At 44.6% G+C, this 18,783-nt stretch overlaps 2 protein-coding genes across 2 annotated transcripts; both read right to left on the bottom strand.

The window, feature by feature from the left end:
• Positions 1–466: 466 nt before the first annotated feature.
• On the bottom strand, positions 467–5,907 carry LOC121616107 (atypical chemokine receptor 3-like). Its single transcript, XM_041950741.1, has 2 exons — positions 5,751–5,907; positions 467–2,969 (listed from the first exon to the last, which is right to left on the bottom strand). Exon 2 carries the CDS (start codon positions 2,909–2,911, stop codon positions 1,772–1,774), a length of 1,140 nt encoding a protein of 379 aa, XP_041806675.1. The 5' UTR covers positions 2,912–2,969; positions 5,751–5,907; the 3' UTR covers positions 467–1,771.
• Positions 5,908–16,658: 10,751 nt separating this feature from the next.
• On the bottom strand, positions 16,659–17,923 carry LOC121616322 (ribosyldihydronicotinamide dehydrogenase [quinone]-like). Its single transcript, XM_041951056.1, has 6 exons — positions 17,920–17,923; positions 17,638–17,802; positions 17,415–17,545; positions 17,226–17,339; positions 17,044–17,145; positions 16,659–16,961 (listed from the first exon to the last, which is right to left on the bottom strand). Exons 1-6 carry the CDS (start codon positions 17,921–17,923, stop codon positions 16,662–16,664), a joined length of 816 nt encoding a protein of 271 aa, XP_041806990.1. The 3' UTR covers positions 16,659–16,661.
• Positions 17,924–18,783: the final 860 nt, after the last annotated feature.

Raw genomic sequence — 18,783 nt, 5'->3', positions numbered from 1 at the left:
AGCAAAGACACCTGCATGATCTCCTGAGAAGTTGGGGGCGTATCGGTACATTTGAGGAGCCAGCGTTATATTCTGATCCAGACAGCAAAAAGAAAACATCACACTGTGTCTTGAAGTCAGCAGGAATAACATCTTTTTCTCCTTCTGCTGTCTGAAAGACAGTTGGTAATTGAAGAATGTGTATTCTCTGTCAGGCCGAGACCATATTTTATATCAGAACCATGATGTGCCTCGAGTACAGCGCATGACAGCTGGCATGAACCACACAGGCTGATGTTACGTTTTAGTCTGGATGGGTTCGTTGCGTATAAATGCAATGGCTCAAATTGAGCAGCAAAAGCATCTCTGAAACATGTTCCATCAGAGCTTCTCAGTCAAAACACATGATCTGAGCCATCTCGAGGCATGGGGGATATTACACTGGGAGATTATTATGACAGGAACCAAAGAAATCACTGAGGCAAAACATTTTCTTTGCATTTAATATATAACAGAACACATGTTACACATTACAATACCAAAGGAATGCCTCTGCTCTTGTGGACACATGTTCGTGCCTCCACTCTCTTCTAATCACAACATGAAATTCTTTCAGTGTAAAAGCATACATGTGTAACCAATCACATGACACAATGTGCTCTGCGTCAACATATCAGAAGAACACATTGTTTCCTACAACAGACAGTGAGTAAACTGTATAACTCACACATAAAACGTCATCTTTTGGTGTCAGGCTGCGGCACAGACACACACCCACGCATCACTCTTGTTGTTGGGTCCCTAATAAACACTTGGTTGTTGCTCACTGCAGTCGCAGCCCACATGAAAGTTGTAAAACTATTCGTTCATGTCATTTGGTCACTGCAGTTTGAGCCGTCTGCGTCCTGTGTGCTGACACGGCAGGACTATACCGCACGTGCATCCTTTCCGTCATTAGCACTGATGCAAAACATAGTGACAGTACAGTGTATTACGTAATACTGTACTTTGCAGAGGAGACAGGAGCGACATCTGTCCGCTCCTCAAGCTCAGTAGTCCCAGCTGAAGCCTCCAGACAATATTTAGAAAGATTCTGAGCCAAAAGAAAAGTGAGAAGTTACTAATTTGACATGTAAATCATTTGTATTAATTATTTGTCTGTAGGAGTCAATGGATGTGACATGAGGTTATGATTAACAACAAGGCAGCAGGACTAAAACACCGAGCCAGTCAGCGGCTCGACTAACACGATGAGGCAGCACGGCATGACGTGGAGCACCGAGCAGACGTCAGCGTGCGAAGAGGCGAAACAGCCCAAATGTACAGGATAGTATAAATACAACTCGATACAGAAAGATTAACATTACTCTGCTGATACTTTCAATATTCAATGCCCGTCAGATTATGCACATGGCACGCTCACACACACACACACACACACACACAGAGCACAATCCTACATACACAGCACAGGCGATGATTTTACACATTTGTGGTCACTGTTTTGGCTTTTCAGATGAGTGACAGTATTGATGTGATTTCAGTACCAGCTGTTACAATAAAACTGCTTCCTAAGTGCTTTAAAATCAGTCCATCACAGCTGATATTAGCCTGTATTCAAGCTTCTCTACACGACTCAAGCAGATTTCTGAAAAAAGGATGCTGGATTGGCTTTTTTTTTCTAATGCTGACAGTGGACACATTCAGATAAGGACAAATCAGCTGTAACATAAGTTTACATTGCATTATAGCCATTTATATTTAGAAACAGTGTTCAAGAGTTTTGTAAGTTTCAGATCTGTGGTGGGTTGTCCACTGCTACAGCAGAGTACTCAGTCTCAGACATGTTAGAAGCATCGATGAGGCGTGCCAAGCCCGTCCTCGTGGAGTATTTAAAGATGAAGGCCTTCATGAGGTCATAGCGGTAGTTTCTGTTGATGAAGTTGTAGAGGATGGGGTTGAAACAGCAGTGGAGCAGGGACAGACACTGGGTGAGGTGTAAGGCCACGTAGATCACGTTCTCCAGGCCACAGGTCAGAGGCACCAGGCCCAGCTGAGACAAGGCATCAATCAGGAGGACCCCGTGGTAGGGCCCCCAGCAGCCCAGAAACACCACGATGTAGGCCAGGATTACCCTGCGGCTCACGCGGCGCTCCTGCTCCACTGTGGACGACGATGAAGAGGAAGAAGAGGAGCGGGTGAAAGCGCTGGCCAGCAGGGCGTAGAACACTGCAATAACAGGGAAAGGGAGAATAAAGCCCAGCAGGATGAAGCTCAGCTGCACGCCCACCATCCACTCCCTGGGGTTTTCCTCTGGGTACACAGGCCTGCACAGCATTGTGTCCCCATGTGTCGACTTCACAGTACGCAGAAAGTAGGTGTCTGGCAGGGAGGCGATCAGAGCCAGAAGCCACACCCCTACACAAGCTCCACGGCGGATTAGCTTCCTGCACACCCCTCCCGCGTTGTCTCCGTGCTTCGTCACGCTTAGGTAGCGGTCCACGCTCATGCAGGCCAGGAAGAAGATGCTGCTGAAGAGGTTGACGGAGAACAGCAGGTGGGTGAGTTTGCATGCCACCTCGCCGAAGGGCCAGTGGCCATGCTGGGCCAGCGAGCTCACCCACACGGGCAGGGTGGCGCACACGCACAGGTCTGCGACCGCCAGGTGGGCAATGTACATGTGTGTCTCGTGGCGAGGGGTGGAGTCTCTTTGCGCACGGATGTTTACCCAGAGGACCAGCGCGTTGGCAGCCAGGCCGACAATGAAGATGAAAGAGTAGAGGACGCACATGGAGTAGAGCAGAGCGCTGCGGTTGAACGCTGTGGCACACACCATTGTATCCACACTCGATATGTTGCTGAAGGTGTCCGAGACGTTGGGGTCCCCAAACCACTCGAACAGGTCCTCCAGCTCACTGGTGCTCAGACTCATTTTCAATGCTGGGAGAGACAGACCGCTGCGAGGAAACACACCACCTCTGACTGGGATCCTGTAAAAACAAGACATAAACTCATCATTTCATGCAGCATACATTTTACTGATTAAAGATCCAGCAGCTAAATGCAACCAGTTTTTTCACTTAACCTTCTGGTATCATATTTAAGAAGCAATTTCATGTTACATAAAGCATGGCTTATTTTACCCCTGTGGACCCCAACGGCATGAGCTAATAAAACATAAAGCCACTTGTGGTTCGCCACCAGATCCTGAAGAATCTTAATGTGGTTAACTTGTTAAAACCCAGCTTTCATGAATTAATAGAGGCTCTTTGTTGCCCTGTCACAAACGTAGACTTCTCTGTGATTGATGTGCAGTCAGGGGGCACTACAATAAATGTTTACATTAGCTCCACTTGCACGGAGCGCAGATTAGACATAAGGAAGTGGGATCCAGAAATCCAAACAGGGTGTATTTCCGGAGCGTTCCGGGCATTCCAAGATAAAGCATTGGTCAGGGTGGGAAATCTGATGCCATTTTAAAGAATGTTTTCCCTTAACATGCTTGTTATAGTAAAAAAAAAAAAAAAATGTTTCTCTTCTGCTCCTGAAAGAGAGGGTGAGTGAGGAGCTGTCGCCACCCAGGTGATCAAAGACCGGCTGCTCATAACCTTGAATACGTCATTTCACAACATCTGAATCTTATAACACAGGAACACATGCACACAATTTCCACGACTAAGGTGACTGCAGCAATATATGAGATCACAGAGACGTTATTCTAGAGCAGTAGTTGATTCTTTTGAGCCTAAACGCCAGGGAAATTTTCACACTGCACATTTGCTGTGATGTCTCTCTCAGCTCCCATAACTGGCAGCCTGCCGCAGTGTGAGAGATCAAAGGTGAAAGGTAATAGATCAAAACCAGAACACGAGTGGCTTAACCCTGCTGTTGCCCCTGACTGACTCGTACGCCCACAGAGTGAATTGTGTGCAGGGATCAGCGGGAGGCTTGACGCCTGCGAAATGGTCCGGCCAAGGTTAAAAAGAGGGTCACTGACCACTGGGCAACACAGCACGCCGGAGAGCAGTGAAATGTGACCGTGGCAGACATCTGTCTGTGTGGGAGACTTGTGCCGCACCATGGGATAATTGGCACCAAGTCACGGAGGACGATGAAAGAAAAAGAAAAGTGAAAATAAGTATATTCAAGGACACCTGGAACCTATTAAGATGTGCAGCTGTCATGTGTGTGTTAGGTCTGCCTTTGTTATCTGTCATCAGTTTACTTTTGTATTTCCACTGTATACTACTTTATGCTTCTAGTTCAGCTCATTTCAGGGGCAAATCCTGTACTTTTCAATCCACAACATTTATCTGACTGGTACAGTTACTGGTTACTCTGCAGCTTCATACTTTATACATCAAAAACACATGATCAGCTTGTACAACACTATAAATTCTTAACAGATTAAAATACCCAATAACCACCTCTGCAAAGTAGATAAAATAAGCTCTATCTTGGCCGGCTGCAACATCAACATGCTTTTTACATGTTAATGCACCAGAAATAATTAAAGATCATAAAAATAATATAACACGCAGGTGGGTGGGCTATGTTGTTATAGGCAATGTTGCACATTATTGAGCTGAACTGCATTATGGAAATATTATAAAGATTTCTACATATGATGTTTGCATCAGTGTTGATTTTGCAGTTACTTGATTAACATTCCCAACTGGTCTCTCTAACTATTAACAGGAGCTTTTTGTCATTGTTACTTCTACTCCGTCATGGATCTAAATACTCCTTCCATCACAAGCTGTGATAAAGCAGTTTGAAGAAATCTGACATTTTCCTTTCAATTCTTTTGAGACACTGGAGAGTGCAATGCCTTCTAATAGAGGGCTTTTCTAAAGTGAGATAAGCCTCACAATGGTCTCTGTCTAATTCCTTTATATTCTATGGAAAATACCTGAAGGTGCCAGGTAGCCCCACGAGCATCAAGCTAATTACCCTTTTAACACCCACATCATCAGATAACAGCACAAGTAGCCCATCTCTCTCTCTCTCTCTCTCTGTCTCACTCTCTCTGCTTCTCCCCCTTTTCATCCCGCCAGCATCCAGTTACAAATTAGCTGAAAACGTCTTTTGTTACTCAATACACACAATATAAAAGCGATTGAAGACCATTTTCATGTGCTAATGCCGCCAAGAAGAATGGCGCAGGTGCAGCTTGTCTGTCAGAAGTTTCTCCTGTCAGTCTCTATTCACACGCTTCAGTTTGAGATTAAAAAAAAAAACTGTACTTTTTCACACGGGCTTCCGCGCAGATTACCACTAAAAGTATCGCCCTGTGCGTCATTACGCACAAAAGTAAGCGAAAGAGCTCAGACTGCTGCTGACTGCAAACAAACACCGTGTCATTGTTGTCATTGTTGATTTCTATCAGGCTGGAAACAAACTTCTCTTATCAGATACCAGCTTGGTATACAGTATCCTGACTCTGTGTTTGAACAAGGTGGCAAATAATCGGCGCAGAGACCCGCTGAGGAGATGGAGAAGTTAAGAAAATCACTAAAATGTTACTGACAAACGTCTATAAAAACGTTCTGTGTCATTAACAATGCTGAGAATGTGATCTGCTAGCTGTAATAATAATAGTTAATAAAGTTGTTAAATGCTTTAAAGTAATTATTTCACATATGCAGAACGAAACGGCCTCTGCGCTCATCGAGCATCTCCGGGGCTTTAAGTGTTTAAGTGTAGAAAGGCGACAAACTACCTGCGCACACCCGTGTCCTTCCCCGCACGAGCTCCTCTAAGCAGCTTACCTGTTTGAGATTCCTCCTCCCTCGCTGGAAGCCTCGTCTTTCAGAGAGCTGGCTGTTTTCGTTCAGTTTTGGCGCTGAGGGATAACTTCTACTCCTCAGCAGGGACACTTGTGAGCGCTGCCCTCCTGAAATGAATCTGAGCCTGTTCCTCGCTCCGCACTTGCGGATACTCGGAAGAGCTACGCCTCTAAGGCTGGTCCTAACAGTTGTGCGTATTGACATGGCGTGGCCTCAGGCGCTCAGGCAGCAGTAGCAGCCCGCCGAGTTTCGGCCAAGAGGAGGGAACGAGCACGCGGAATACCCTGCTTACGGCGCACCACATAGTAAAGTCATAACATAACATTTTCATATCAATGTGTGACTTCATGCAAGTTTGCCGATGGCATGCACATGTCTATAACGTGGCATGCACTCTTTGGTTCTGTGGTAGTGTTATCATTTTATTATACAATGCGTCTAATATATGAAAGAAAGACAATGCAATAATATCGCATAGTATGCAAACCTAATAAATTGTACAATTCGCTTAAAAACCCAAAGCTTTTTAAAAAGCACTTAAACCTGTTTAGATGCTACACATATTCAAAATAATATGCCTACATAATAAATGTTATGCAACAGTCAGCATTAAGCAGGAACGTGGCTATCATGTAAGAAAAATGCAAAAATGCTGTAGGGGACATGTAAACTGAAGAAACTGCTCGTTTTGAAGCCACCTGCTTAATGCTGCACACATGTTCTGTAACAGACATCCTGTACAACATTCAGCATTAAACTGTAGTTTATGTTTTCTATGTTTTTAAATGGCATGTTTACAACTTCCTCGACCACATCTTTCCTGTGAAGTATAACCCAGTTTTCAATAGTATATAGCATTTTATTCTATATTATTATTATCATTATACAACATATGAAATCAGCAGAAAAGAGGCTGGACCATGTAGAAAAAAACCCTGTAATGTTATGTATTTTATAAAAACTTACATCAAATCTCAAAGTTTTTTAAATTCCACTGGGTTTTTATCATGATTTAGTGACTGCTATAAAATAATGCCAACCTTTAAATGACAATATGTGGGGTCAATGTATAATAGACATTATGCACAATAAGCATAAACCACATGAAACCACAGCACAAGGGCACCTCCTTGTGCTCCCTGCAGCGCCCCGCCCCAATTACCTAAATATGAAACCAGAGCTGCAGACAGTCGGTAAACCACATCTGTTGTCTACTCCTTCCACCCAAAACCAACAAACAGGTTAAACCCAACGTCCAGTCCCACAGAGGTAACTGAAAACACATTCTGAGTAACGAACACCAAAGACTGTATTCATGATCTCAGTCTGATGCCAGTTTCTGTTATTCACATTGTTTTCAACGATCAAATAAAGGTGCAAAGGGTTTATTGTTCTTATTTTTGCAATTAATACAATGTTTTTTCCTGAAACTCTGAACAGCAACATCAGCTGCAGAAGCCTTGTTGTTTCATTGTTGTTTGAGCCGTATTCACTCTCAGTTCAGGCACATCCTTTGGAAGCGGCACAAAGCCGTGTGGGAGGCTCATGTGTTTACTGAAAGCTGCTGAAGGCTCACCTGCAACTCTGGTGGCCTCACAGCTGCTCTCAGCAGGGCAATTAACCCCAAGTTCAATACAAAGACACAATCATACAGAAGAAACTGTGGAAATTATAAGAGTATACACATTAGTGGTGTTTGGATTCTCACATCATGATGATATTTTTTTTGATGGAGCTCATACGTGAAAGTAATTCTTTTGATGTCATGCCCAGTGATTGAAGTGTTGACATAACCTGGTACAGTATGTCCGGCATGTTTGCTTAGGAAAAAGATATCGCCGACTCGTACAGGTCACCCGTCTGAGGTTTATTATGACTGTGCGACCAGTATTCAGTGATGAAATATGGCCAGCAAGCTACTCTGACCTCATTAAAGAGCGGAGTAGTGAAGTCAGTTTCAATGAGGCTTTAAAGAAAGCTCCCACTACGCACGCATACCCATTGTCCTCCATATCAGAAGCATCAGGGGGGATTTGTAAGGCTTTTGATAAGCATCCGTAGCCATGCAGACTGCTGCCAACCTCTGTTCTGCAGTCCCCATTCACAGGGAGGCCAGACTGGGAACCACAGATGTGTGTGTTTGAGTGCGTGTGAGTGTGTGTGTTGTCTGAGAAAAGGCCGTCTTGCTACCGTGTACCTTCTGCTAGAAAGATTTTGGCTTCAAAATGTAAGCGGAAGAGCATGGGAGACGATTACTTGCTAAGTGATGCAGCTCAGCAACAAGCGCAGGAACATGCAGCAATAAGGAAACACCAAATAGCATTTCACGCACAGGGCAGAATTAAACTAAATTAAATTGAGTTACATTGCAAAGATCTTGGCATATTTTCTTCACTCCTAATACTTTGTGCCAATCTGTTATGTTAATTTTCACTTAATATCATAAAGTTACTTTGTTCATGCAGCCTTACTGAAGATATATCAGATATTTCCCTCAGAGGCAGGCGGAGACCAAAAACAGAGCTAAAATTAAATGAACATTGGACTTAAATTCATAAGGTGGCTGTCTTTAAGCTCACCTGATGCAAGACTAAATTGCTCAGACGCAGAGTTTTATGCTTTTTGTGTGTTCGTGCTCAAAACAACTTCCACTCTTTTATTTGTTTGCTGGTCCATTACGAGTGCGTTTCCTGCATTTGTTTTTTTGGAGAGTGCGTTCACACAGTCTGGTTTCTTTCAGCTACTCCGAAAGCATTTTAGACAAGGCCCAGTTCTTCGTACACGTTTTCACAAACAGGATAAACAGATCAAGAGATTAGGAGATGGGAAAGGGTAGGCGACTGCAAGAGGGAGACAGGGTGGTGGTGACGTAAGAAAGAATGAGGAGGGTGGATGGGTGGTGTGGAAGAAAAAAGAGGAGGAAAACAGCAGAAGAAAGATTGAGAGAGTTATTGCTAATGACTGCTGTTTCTTTTGTAGTCCTGCATCACAGTGGGGGGTCTGACAGACACAATCTATTTTCGTGCAAATCTGCATTCAGAGGGTCCCTCTCGAACCCATTGTCAACCACATCTCTACCTTCGATGGGCGACCTCCTGCTCTGAGGCTCCCTCTTGCATTTCCTACTCCCTCACATTCCTGCTCTTCTAACCTCACTCATCTTTCTGTTAATTACTTATTCATGTACAATTATCCTTCAGGAGGACGAGGGCCCGTGTGGGCGAAGCTGAAAGCAGTGCTCGCGGGGAGTGGAAGGAGCTTGTGAAGGAGTGTGTGAACACGAGGGAGCAATGGACATGTTTAAAATCCAAAGGACACGAGGTTGGCAGCCGCTTGATTGACTGGCCTTTGTCCCGTGTTTTCGGGCCAGCGTTTTGTCATTGCTCATATTCTGCGAGCTTGTGATGAGGTGATCTCTTATGTGTTTCACGGGGATATATTGGTGCAGGTGCGTGTTTGGCAGAAGGAGTGCGTCCCTGTCGGGAAATGTAGCAATCAAGGCATTCCTCAAGTTGACAAAGCATCCCTCGCACCGGCCCACGAACATGAGTGAAACCTGAGAGCTGCTCAGATGTCAAACATGCAAAAAATAAAAAGACAGAATATACCAAGAGCCTTTGTGTTAAGCAGGTATGAGAAATATGTATTTAACCTGATTTTTTTAGGCTGGTTATATTAAGAAGTTGTTAGCAAACTGTTTTTTTTTTATTTATACATCCAGCACTCACAGAACAACGCTAGCATTCATTTGGAGGTGTTTCTGGCCACCTGGCAAATAAGTCTTATTCAGATCTGCATTCTTTGCTCTGTACCAACTCCTGAGGGAAATATCCGACTCCTCAGCTGCTGAATGCTGCACTATATCTATCATCTAGTTGCTTACTGTGTCAGTCTGGCATTTGGTGCTGTGCAGGTAGCGTAGCCGACATTGAGCTGTTTAGATGCCGCCTGTGGCTTGACACAGATGAGAGCGAGACAAGAGTGAACCAAAACTATTAATAACTACCAAATCGTCCACAGCCATGCTGGTGGCTCTGTGAGGCTAAACTTAGCTAAATTCTAACATCAGGATGCTAACATGCACAAAATGATGATGTTAGGCAGTTTAGCATGGTTCAGTGTGTTGATTCACCATGTTAGCATGCTAATATTTGCTAATCAGCACTAAATACAGCAAAGAACTGACCAAAGGGAAACTTTGACCAGATGTTGGCACGAGATGAAAAGTCAGGAAATCAAAATGTTGGAGCTAAATGTGTTTTTTTCTTATTGTGGTCATGGCATATATGCATTTCCTTTTAGTTATATCGTTTGCATGCATAGACATTTCATTGGCTGAATCACTTAAGCGCTGTTTATTTCCATTTTTAATTGAATGTTGCAGCGTGCGGTACAGAGTGTGTGCTGTTAAACCACACAGCTCTATGCAGCTACCAGTGAAAGTCTAATTAAAGTCTCTGCACAACATTTATTATTCATCCTTCAGAGACCATGAATGCATGCACCCCGTTTCACAGAAATTCATTCACTATTTGTCCGGGTATTTGTATAAAGAGCTAAACAGTCAACCTAATGGTGGCGCTAGAGGCAAAGTCAGGGTGTCACAAATGTCAGTAGGATACATTTTTTGGAGAAATTTGAGTCAACCCATCAAGTGGATGTCGAGCTGTATCACTGCACAACAGAAAACGTTAACCTTGTATACTTTATCATCCATACATACATGTTATCTGCAGCTTTAACATCTGGCCTGTAACCCTTTCTGCCTCTCGCTGCCTTTCAGAGCTCTGTCTTGACTCTTTTCTTCCCTCTCTCTCTTTCTCTGACCTCACCGAATCTGTCAGTGCCTTCATGCTTAGCTGTTGACCATGACCGGCTGTGGCTCGTACAGCCCATTGACTTTGTCTATCATCTCCGCACGCAGCAGAAACTCAAACAAAGGGCGAGTTCTGCTTTCCCCAAGCCTTACAGGTTTCTTTTCACCCCCTCCCTTCCAGCACTCTTGCGCACACAAGCCTTGTTCATTAATATATGCCAGGTCGTTGGGATCATGCAGAAGATGGGTAAAAGCTGAAGAAATGTCTTGCTCCAGGGGACAGTAAGTGTCCAGCATGGATTAGTGAATGACAGCATCTGTCCATAAGCTGCCTGAGAAGGTGTCCATCTCACTGTGTTCCCTGGGGGGCTGCAGCTCGAATACAGTAATCCTATCTCAACAATCCCGATGTGTGCTTCACAACAGGTTGCCTTTCCATGCTGCTGACACAGAGTTCACAGATAAGGTGGCTAACTTTCACCCCCATTGTCCTGTCATGCTAAATGAAAAATGGACCATCAGCACTGCTGGAATGCGCTGGTGTTTTGGAGAAGCCTGCAGCAATAGCCTCACCGGCTACATTACTTGTAGGTGTTGCCTTGCCAGCCTGTGGCTGTGCATGCAACCCTCAGTGTTGACACTGTCGCTGGGACTCAAGTTCATGGCTTAACTCGAGTTAGAACTTTTAAGTTGCGTCGACGGTAAACAGGCTGATCTAACATTAACAAAGCCATGTTCCAACTGCAAACAAGAAATGTGGAGCGTTACAAGAGCGTGAGCACGGAGGGGAAACCAAGCACTGCACAGTTTATTGGATACAAACACGACTCCACAGCACTCAAACAAGATGAAGAATAAATAATGTAGATAAACATGTAAGCGGAATGAAGCCTGAATCCCTTTAATGGAGAAAGATCTAAATGGTGATACTCTGTAAATATCATGTCTTTTAAAAATGACCCCAAGGCACAAAATCATTGATCAAAATCATCACAGGAACATGGGATGGAACATTACCTCAAGCCATTTATTGCTGTCCCAGGTGGTTCCCATTCATGCCCCCCCAACCCCCCAAACCGATCGTATACACTCAAGCGAACACAGCACTGCAGGGGGATCAGGATGTGGCAGCCCAGCCAGCATCTGGAGTTGAGCCCTGTGCGCCTGGAGCTCCTAGCGAGGGGTACGAGCACTCCCATTCATCTAGTCTTCCTTCATAGTGTCATCTGTAAGCCGTAGCTTCAGTTAAATCCATTACTCACAGACAAAAACATATGAGGCCATTATAGGTTTTCATTGTTTATCCCAACGTGTGACAGTAGGATAAATATCCAAGCGAGATGCTCCAAATGAAAGCCAGAAAAGAGACTGAATCAGAGATAAAAAATAAAGGGGAGTCAGCATTGGAGCAATGGGCTCAAACAGGAGTGAGGGGCAGGATGGACTGTGTCCCCCATGTGTCTGTTTCTCCCATCACTCTGCAGGCTGTAGTGGAGATAGTAGAAATCTGCTTCTCATTACAATATCGAAAAGGATTTAGAGAGGACCATAATGGCTGACTGCAGTCTTAACCCTGTCACTCTGACGCCCCACACCACCAAAAGCCTTCCCCGAAACCGGCCGCACTCAAACCTCGGCCTGTAAATACAAAACAGCTTTGCTGCCTCACATCAGCCTCCCAGCACCAGGCACTCCATACATCAGAGCCTGCGCGGAGGCCAATAGCCCGATGTCCGTCCATTCATCAAAACCACGATGGCAGGCCTTCCGTGTAAGAGTTTCAGAGTTGCACAGCGCAGGCCTGCCTGGGCCCCATCACTGCCAGCCGAGCTGAGTGAAGTGCACGTCAGGAGCCTGATTTGTGAGAGTGCTTGTTTATATGTGGTAAAAAACGCAGTCAGTTCCCCCGAGGACTACGCCTCCAGTGAACATTCAAATCCCTAATGAGCAAAAGATGTGTGAAAAGTCCCATTGTGGTAAAAGTTTCCTGTGTATTTTCACACTGGTGAGAGGAGAAGACTGACACAAAAGAAGGATGGAGATGAGGATGAAAAGAGCAGGGCATGAAAGACACATCCTGCAGAAGTTCATGAAAAGAGGAAGGAGGCAGTGATTGTTATTATTTTTTCACTCATGTTGTTCTCTCCTTTTTTGGACCTTGTATCGAGCTCCTCGGCTCTGTTTGTGGTCTCGTTCCTCCACAGCTGCCGTCGTCGACCCTTTTTATCATTTTTCTAACCAGCTGCTCAGGCTGGGATCACAAGCACCGGACCTAAGAGAATTATCTTTGACGCAAAGACACACATGCACACACACACCTGCATTTTCAGATATGTAGGCAGTTTATGCCTTGAATTTATGAGAAAATAAAACCATAAAAATACTTTATTATCTCCTGTCATGCCAAAGGCAGATCATTCTGAAATACTTTGTCTCACATACCAGGAAGCTATTCCCTGAACCAACACTATTTCAACAATGTCGCATGTTTGAGAAAGAGAAACATAAATACGTGTTGTGTTGGACTATCAATCTCATAATTTTTCTTTTTAACGAGCACTGTGGGAACTGATCTGTGCGCTGCGAGAAAAGCTTGCTTTAAGAGGCTGCTGTGATTGGTGTAGTTTGGGGGATGATTGTGCTCAGATGTCAGGGTGAATTCCTCGCTTTCATAATCACGGGGAACGCACAATGGACACTCTGTGATGTGAAGGTAAAGGGGGCAGTTAGACCTTCAGTCAAAGCATAAAGGGAAATGCCGGTGTAGTTCTTCATTAAAAAAACCTTTCCTGCTGCCAATCTTAATATAACTGGCCGGGACTGCGCCTCACTTTCCTCACGGACACACACACACAGACAAAGTTCAACAAGCTGTGGTTTTTGTTGAGTTATAATTGATTGGAATGTAATGTAGCCCCTGAAAGAGGGAGAGGATGGTTGATATAAATAATTTCCCTCATTTCTGAGCTGACCTCTTTTTCTCCTCTCTCTCTCTCTCTCTCTCTCTCTCTCTCTCTCTCTCTCTCTCTCTCTCTCTGTTTTGGGTCATAGTGTTTAATGGCTGGCCTGTTGTTAACCCTGTGACATCTGGTGCAAGCACAGGGACCCATTTAAGGCCTAATCAAAACACCCGAAAGTCAACGAAGAACAATCAATCACATCTGGCTCCAGTTTATCACTCAAATCTCACCTAAGTTTTAAGGAATCATGTATTTATGTAAATATTTTTTGTTATGTGCACATTTTGAACTTTATTACAATCCTTGTAAGGAATAGTTTGACATTTTGGGAGATACACTGATTTGCTTTCTTGCCAAGAGCTACATGAGAAGATCAATCCACCACTTCACCATGCTTGTAAATATTAAGACGCTGCTAACAGACTGTGTGTATAATAGCTTAGCTTTGCGTGGAGACTGGAAACAAGGGGGAACAGCTAGCTTAGTTCTGTCCAACAACAAAATCCCCCTTACCAGCACCCCTTAAGCTCACTAATTAACATGTTATATCTCATTGTTTTAATCCGTGGGAGCAGTTGCCAGACAACCACCAGAGACTGCAGGCAGTTATTTTAGTTGGAGAAAGGATGGAGCAGCACATAAACCCCCCCAAAACAACCCACAACATGTCGTTTTCACACATTCTACAGAAGTGAGTTTTAATTTATAACATGTAAATAAGCGGGAAGCTGTTAGATCGATTTTGTATCAAGAATTTTATCAATCTGTGTCAATCATCATTGTTGTGTCAGCAGTAACCACCCCCTGTGTGCAATCACCTCGACTCTCAGCAAGAAAGTGCCTGCCAGACTATTCCTTTAACACAATCCTAGCTCGATGTTAAAATCTCCACGCGCCACAGTGTGTTTGGTGAAAAGGTTGCTTTTCCACTCAACGCTCAGGCTCCGTCTGACCATGTGTAGTGCTATTTGTTTATTGCTGTTGTATTTAAGCTTTCAGTAAAGCAGGACTGCTTTTCCGGAGACTCTTTTTCCGTGCCTGGTATAAGACGGTGCCCACTTCCTCCCATTGAAGCGGCCAAAAATGGCCTTCCCTGCTGCCCGGGTGGGAGAACTGGGATGGACAATGGGAGAGCAGGATGGACACCAGATCACAGACTGTGATACATAAACACTCAATGCCCCCAAACCCAGCGATTCTAGCTCAAACACTGTGGTTTTCTGCCTGGGACAATGATGCACACAGAAAAAGGAAAGTTCAAACTGACAATAGTAGGACTTGTTGTTGTTACTGTTTAGATCTGATGGAGAGTGGGTGCACTTTAATTATAAGGATGAGGCAAATTAGTGCATAATGATTCACATGGTACAAACACTTAACTCTCAAGACATTATTAACCACACTGTCATCTGCAATGTGGGAAGAAAGTGTTTAGCTGAGAAGCCTCAAGGCTTCGCACAATATTAAACAACAAAAATAAGATTTCTTCATTTGATAATTGGATAACTGACTGAATTTCTTCTGTTTCTGACAGTAAGTGAAAGAAATGACCTGAAAGCGTCCTTTCTGCAGAAACAGGTGATTATGAAGCTGGACCTGACTCAACACAAACAAACACACAATGACTTTGTGAGGCCTCAGCTGTGAAATGTGTACACCATCGAGTCCCTACATGTCACAGACCGCGGTCTGGACAGCACAGTGCAAGGCCATTTCCTTAAGTGCGCCCCCTCCACCCCACCCCCATCTCATTTCCTCCATACCCAAACAAAAGCTGCTTCTCTGGGAAAAGCGCTCGGCCACTTGTGTGCCTGCAGAGCCACAAACCCGCTCGCAAGCAGACTCTTTTGGTCGTCAGCATGTCTGTATACAGTGTACAGAGCACTTCAGCTTCTCTTTGAGGGCACTGAGGCAACTGTTTGACTTGTTCAAAATAACCAGTTCAAAACAAAGTCCAAGCAACTTAGCTCACCCAAACATTCAAGTCAAAGTTTCCACAAGAATCAGCAAGAGATGAAGCTTTATTGGGCTTGCAGAGCCAAAAGAGCAGTGCTCATCACTACCCTCAGGCTTTGATCTGGCTGCTGTGTAGGAGTGGTTTCCCCAGGTGGGTTCCTACTGTCTGAACAAACTCCTTGTTAAGCATGTTTCAGATGCATGGCAGACTTCAATTGGAAACCCTCCTCCCCATCAAAGCAGTCAGAGAGTAAAGAGGAGGGCTGTGTCTCCCAAGAGGCCAAGCAGATCTGAGAGGTCAGAATCAGGATACCAGAAGTGTTACAAGAGACCAATGAGGCCATTTGAAAAAGTTCTAAAGACTAATGTGGTGAAAAACACAGGAATTTCCACAAAGGGAGGGTTTGCTCAAACTCAGATGGGGTTAAGAGCCAATATGTTGACAGATTAAGTTCATTTTTTATAGTGCTAAATCACAACCGAAGTTGTCTCAGGACACTTTCCATATATTGAGCTGGTGCAGACCATATTCTACCTACAGAAACCAAACAATTCCATCATGAGCAAGCACTTGGCAACAGTGAGGAAAAACTCAGGCAGAAACCTCAAGCAGAACCAGTCCCTGGGTGGGCAGCCATCTGCACTTAAGTGTTCCAGTACCAAATGTTTGATACCAGGACATTACAAAATTGAGAAGACCCGACAACTCTGGTAGAAGTATTAACGTGAAAGAAGCCTCTGAACATTAGTTCTCATTTAGTATATTATACAGTGAAATCTTTAAGATTCCAGCAGAAGCTTAAAGAAGGACTAGATGGCTCAGTGCTTACCATTTGTTCCAAAAATAGTCTATAAAATACCTGCAGTTACCACAGCAGCATTTACTGCATGTCTCCATTAAAGCTGTACAAGTCAAATGCAGTTTTAAACCCTTACACCAGACTAAGATTGAAATCCTTCCAACCACCCAGACTGTCATCTTGTACCATCAAGATTCCTTGGCTGTACCCCTTATATGCAAAACCCAATACAAGACCCCAACCCTTCATGGATTCAATTACCTAGACCATACATGCATCAAGTACTCAGTCATATTTTAGTCAGCTTTTATTTCATACAATTAAAGACAGGCCTGACACTGAACCCCCCACCCCACCGTCTTCAGACTCCAGCTTTCATCTGGCTGTTGGGTGGCAGTGGCTTGCCCAGGTGGATCCCCACCGTCAGTCCGAACTCCTTGGTGGCATGTTTCTCACAGACCTCAGGCTTCAGCTGGAAGCCCTTCTCCTTATCGAAGCAGTCCATGGGAGTGAAGGAAAGCGGTTCCTCTCCCAGCAGGCCTTGCAGCCTTGTACGCCAGCCCTCCAGCATGGTGTTGCGTGCCTCAGGGGAAATGTGAGATGGAGCCCAGAAGATCTGAGGGGCCAGAACCTGGAAGCCACAGTAGTGCAGGATGCCATTCTGCAGAGAGAGAGAGAGAAAGTGTTTTTCTGGTCACTTGAATGGTTTGATTTGTCACTGTTGGCAACAGGTGAGTCAGTACCTGCAGTGGCCACAGTGTGACATTCATGTCTCCATTAATGCCATTTGAACTGAACATGGATTCATGAGACCCAGTGGTGAAGGACAGCATGGCTTTCTTGTCCTGTGCAGAAAGCAAACGGTTCATAGGAGCAAAAAACCACCTTAGACTAGCAATGCAAACCTCCTGATTTGATCCCTTACCTTGAAGACACCCTGGCTGTATCGCTTCTCTTGTGAGAAGGCATAGCCCAGTGTGAGCACCCGGTCAATCCAGCCCTTCATGATCGCAGGCACAGTGAACCAGTACATGGGGAACTGAGACAGAGGGTTTAAAGTTAATTCAATGCAGAGGCTTCAACACAAACCCATTACTGTCACTCAAGGTGCTACCTGAAAGATAATGAGGTCTGCCTCAGTGAGTTTGCGTTGTTCTTCAGTGATATCAGCAGACAGTTTGCCTGCCTCCCACGCCAGTTTTGTCTCCTCTGCATAACGGAAGTGATCAGCATTTTTAACTCCCCCTGCAGAGACAAAATCATTTCCTGTAGTTGAAGGAATGCACCCACCCTGCATTCAAAAGCAAGACTTTTTAAAACCAGCAAAAATTATATACCAACTATGTCCTCGGCAGTGGCAGTGGCTTTAAAGTTCATGCCGTAGAGGTCAGATACTTCCACTGTGCAGCCCTGAGCTGTTAAAGCTTCCACAGCAGCATCTTTGGCTGCGGCGTTGAATGAGCCAGCGCTCTGATGAGCATACACAATCAACACTTTCTTTACTGCAAAACCAGGAAGCACAAAAAAAGAGAAATAGGCACACGTCAGATCAGAAACTCCACCACAACCCAACCTTAATCAGAGCATGAATGTGGTCAAACACAGAGAAGAAGCCTCACCCATCCTGTTGCCAGATGTCAACTGTAAATGATGAGTTTTACAAGTAGCTGGTCTGTTGATGGAAAGCACTGCTCATCCTGAGGCCACACTCAAGGTGCTGTTTTATACAGCAAGCCGCTTCTGCACTCTCTCAGGTGCTGTCCATCAGCAATCAAGGTCATCAATCAATCAGCTGCCATTGGTGGCTGTCTCTCAGGACCCTCCTCCACATAGCTACGTAGCTTTTGCTGAACCAGGACATCATTTTTAAGCAGGGAGGGAAATTTATGCACCACCACAAGCCAAGAATATGTAGGTTTATCAGTGAAACCAGCTGCAGATTTAGCCTGTTTTAGACACAGGATAAACTTACGCTCACACGTAGATCTTCTATTTCAAGGCAATGTGCACTCTTCCCATTATAGCCTAACCAGAAAGAGGCCGAACATATGTTGTCTGTGTGTCATCGATACAGTAACCGTGTGGATATTTGAGAGCATTCGTCTCTGTCTGTGTGCAAGATGTTTAAAAATGATGTGCCACTCCTGATGTCCTCATACCACATAAAGCAGATGTGGCTGAGTGATGCTCTCACTCTACTGTTACAGCCTTCCAGCTCTGTTTCCCTTTACATTACGTTCCTCTGAAGCAACGGTTGCCTGCGGTCGAGCCCGCTCACGAATGTTGCCCTGTAAAGTTAAAAAAAAAAAAAACCCAGCGATGGAACATCAAAGGCAGACATGAGCTGGCACACATCTGGGACCAAAATCCATCCTAAGTCCCATTTATCCAGCCACTGTGAGGATGGGAGGGGGTTAATGAACAACCGCTACATAATAACACATAGGCGCACATGCATGAAAGCACGCCACATAAGTGAGACA

The sequence above is a fragment of the Chelmon rostratus genome, chromosome 13, assembly GCF_017976325.1.
Source record: "Chelmon rostratus isolate fCheRos1 chromosome 13, fCheRos1.pri, whole genome shotgun sequence".
NCBI classification, from domain to species: domain Eukaryota; kingdom Metazoa; phylum Chordata; class Actinopteri; order Chaetodontiformes; family Chaetodontidae; genus Chelmon; species Chelmon rostratus.
This window is presented reverse-complemented; position numbering and strand designations above follow the sequence as displayed.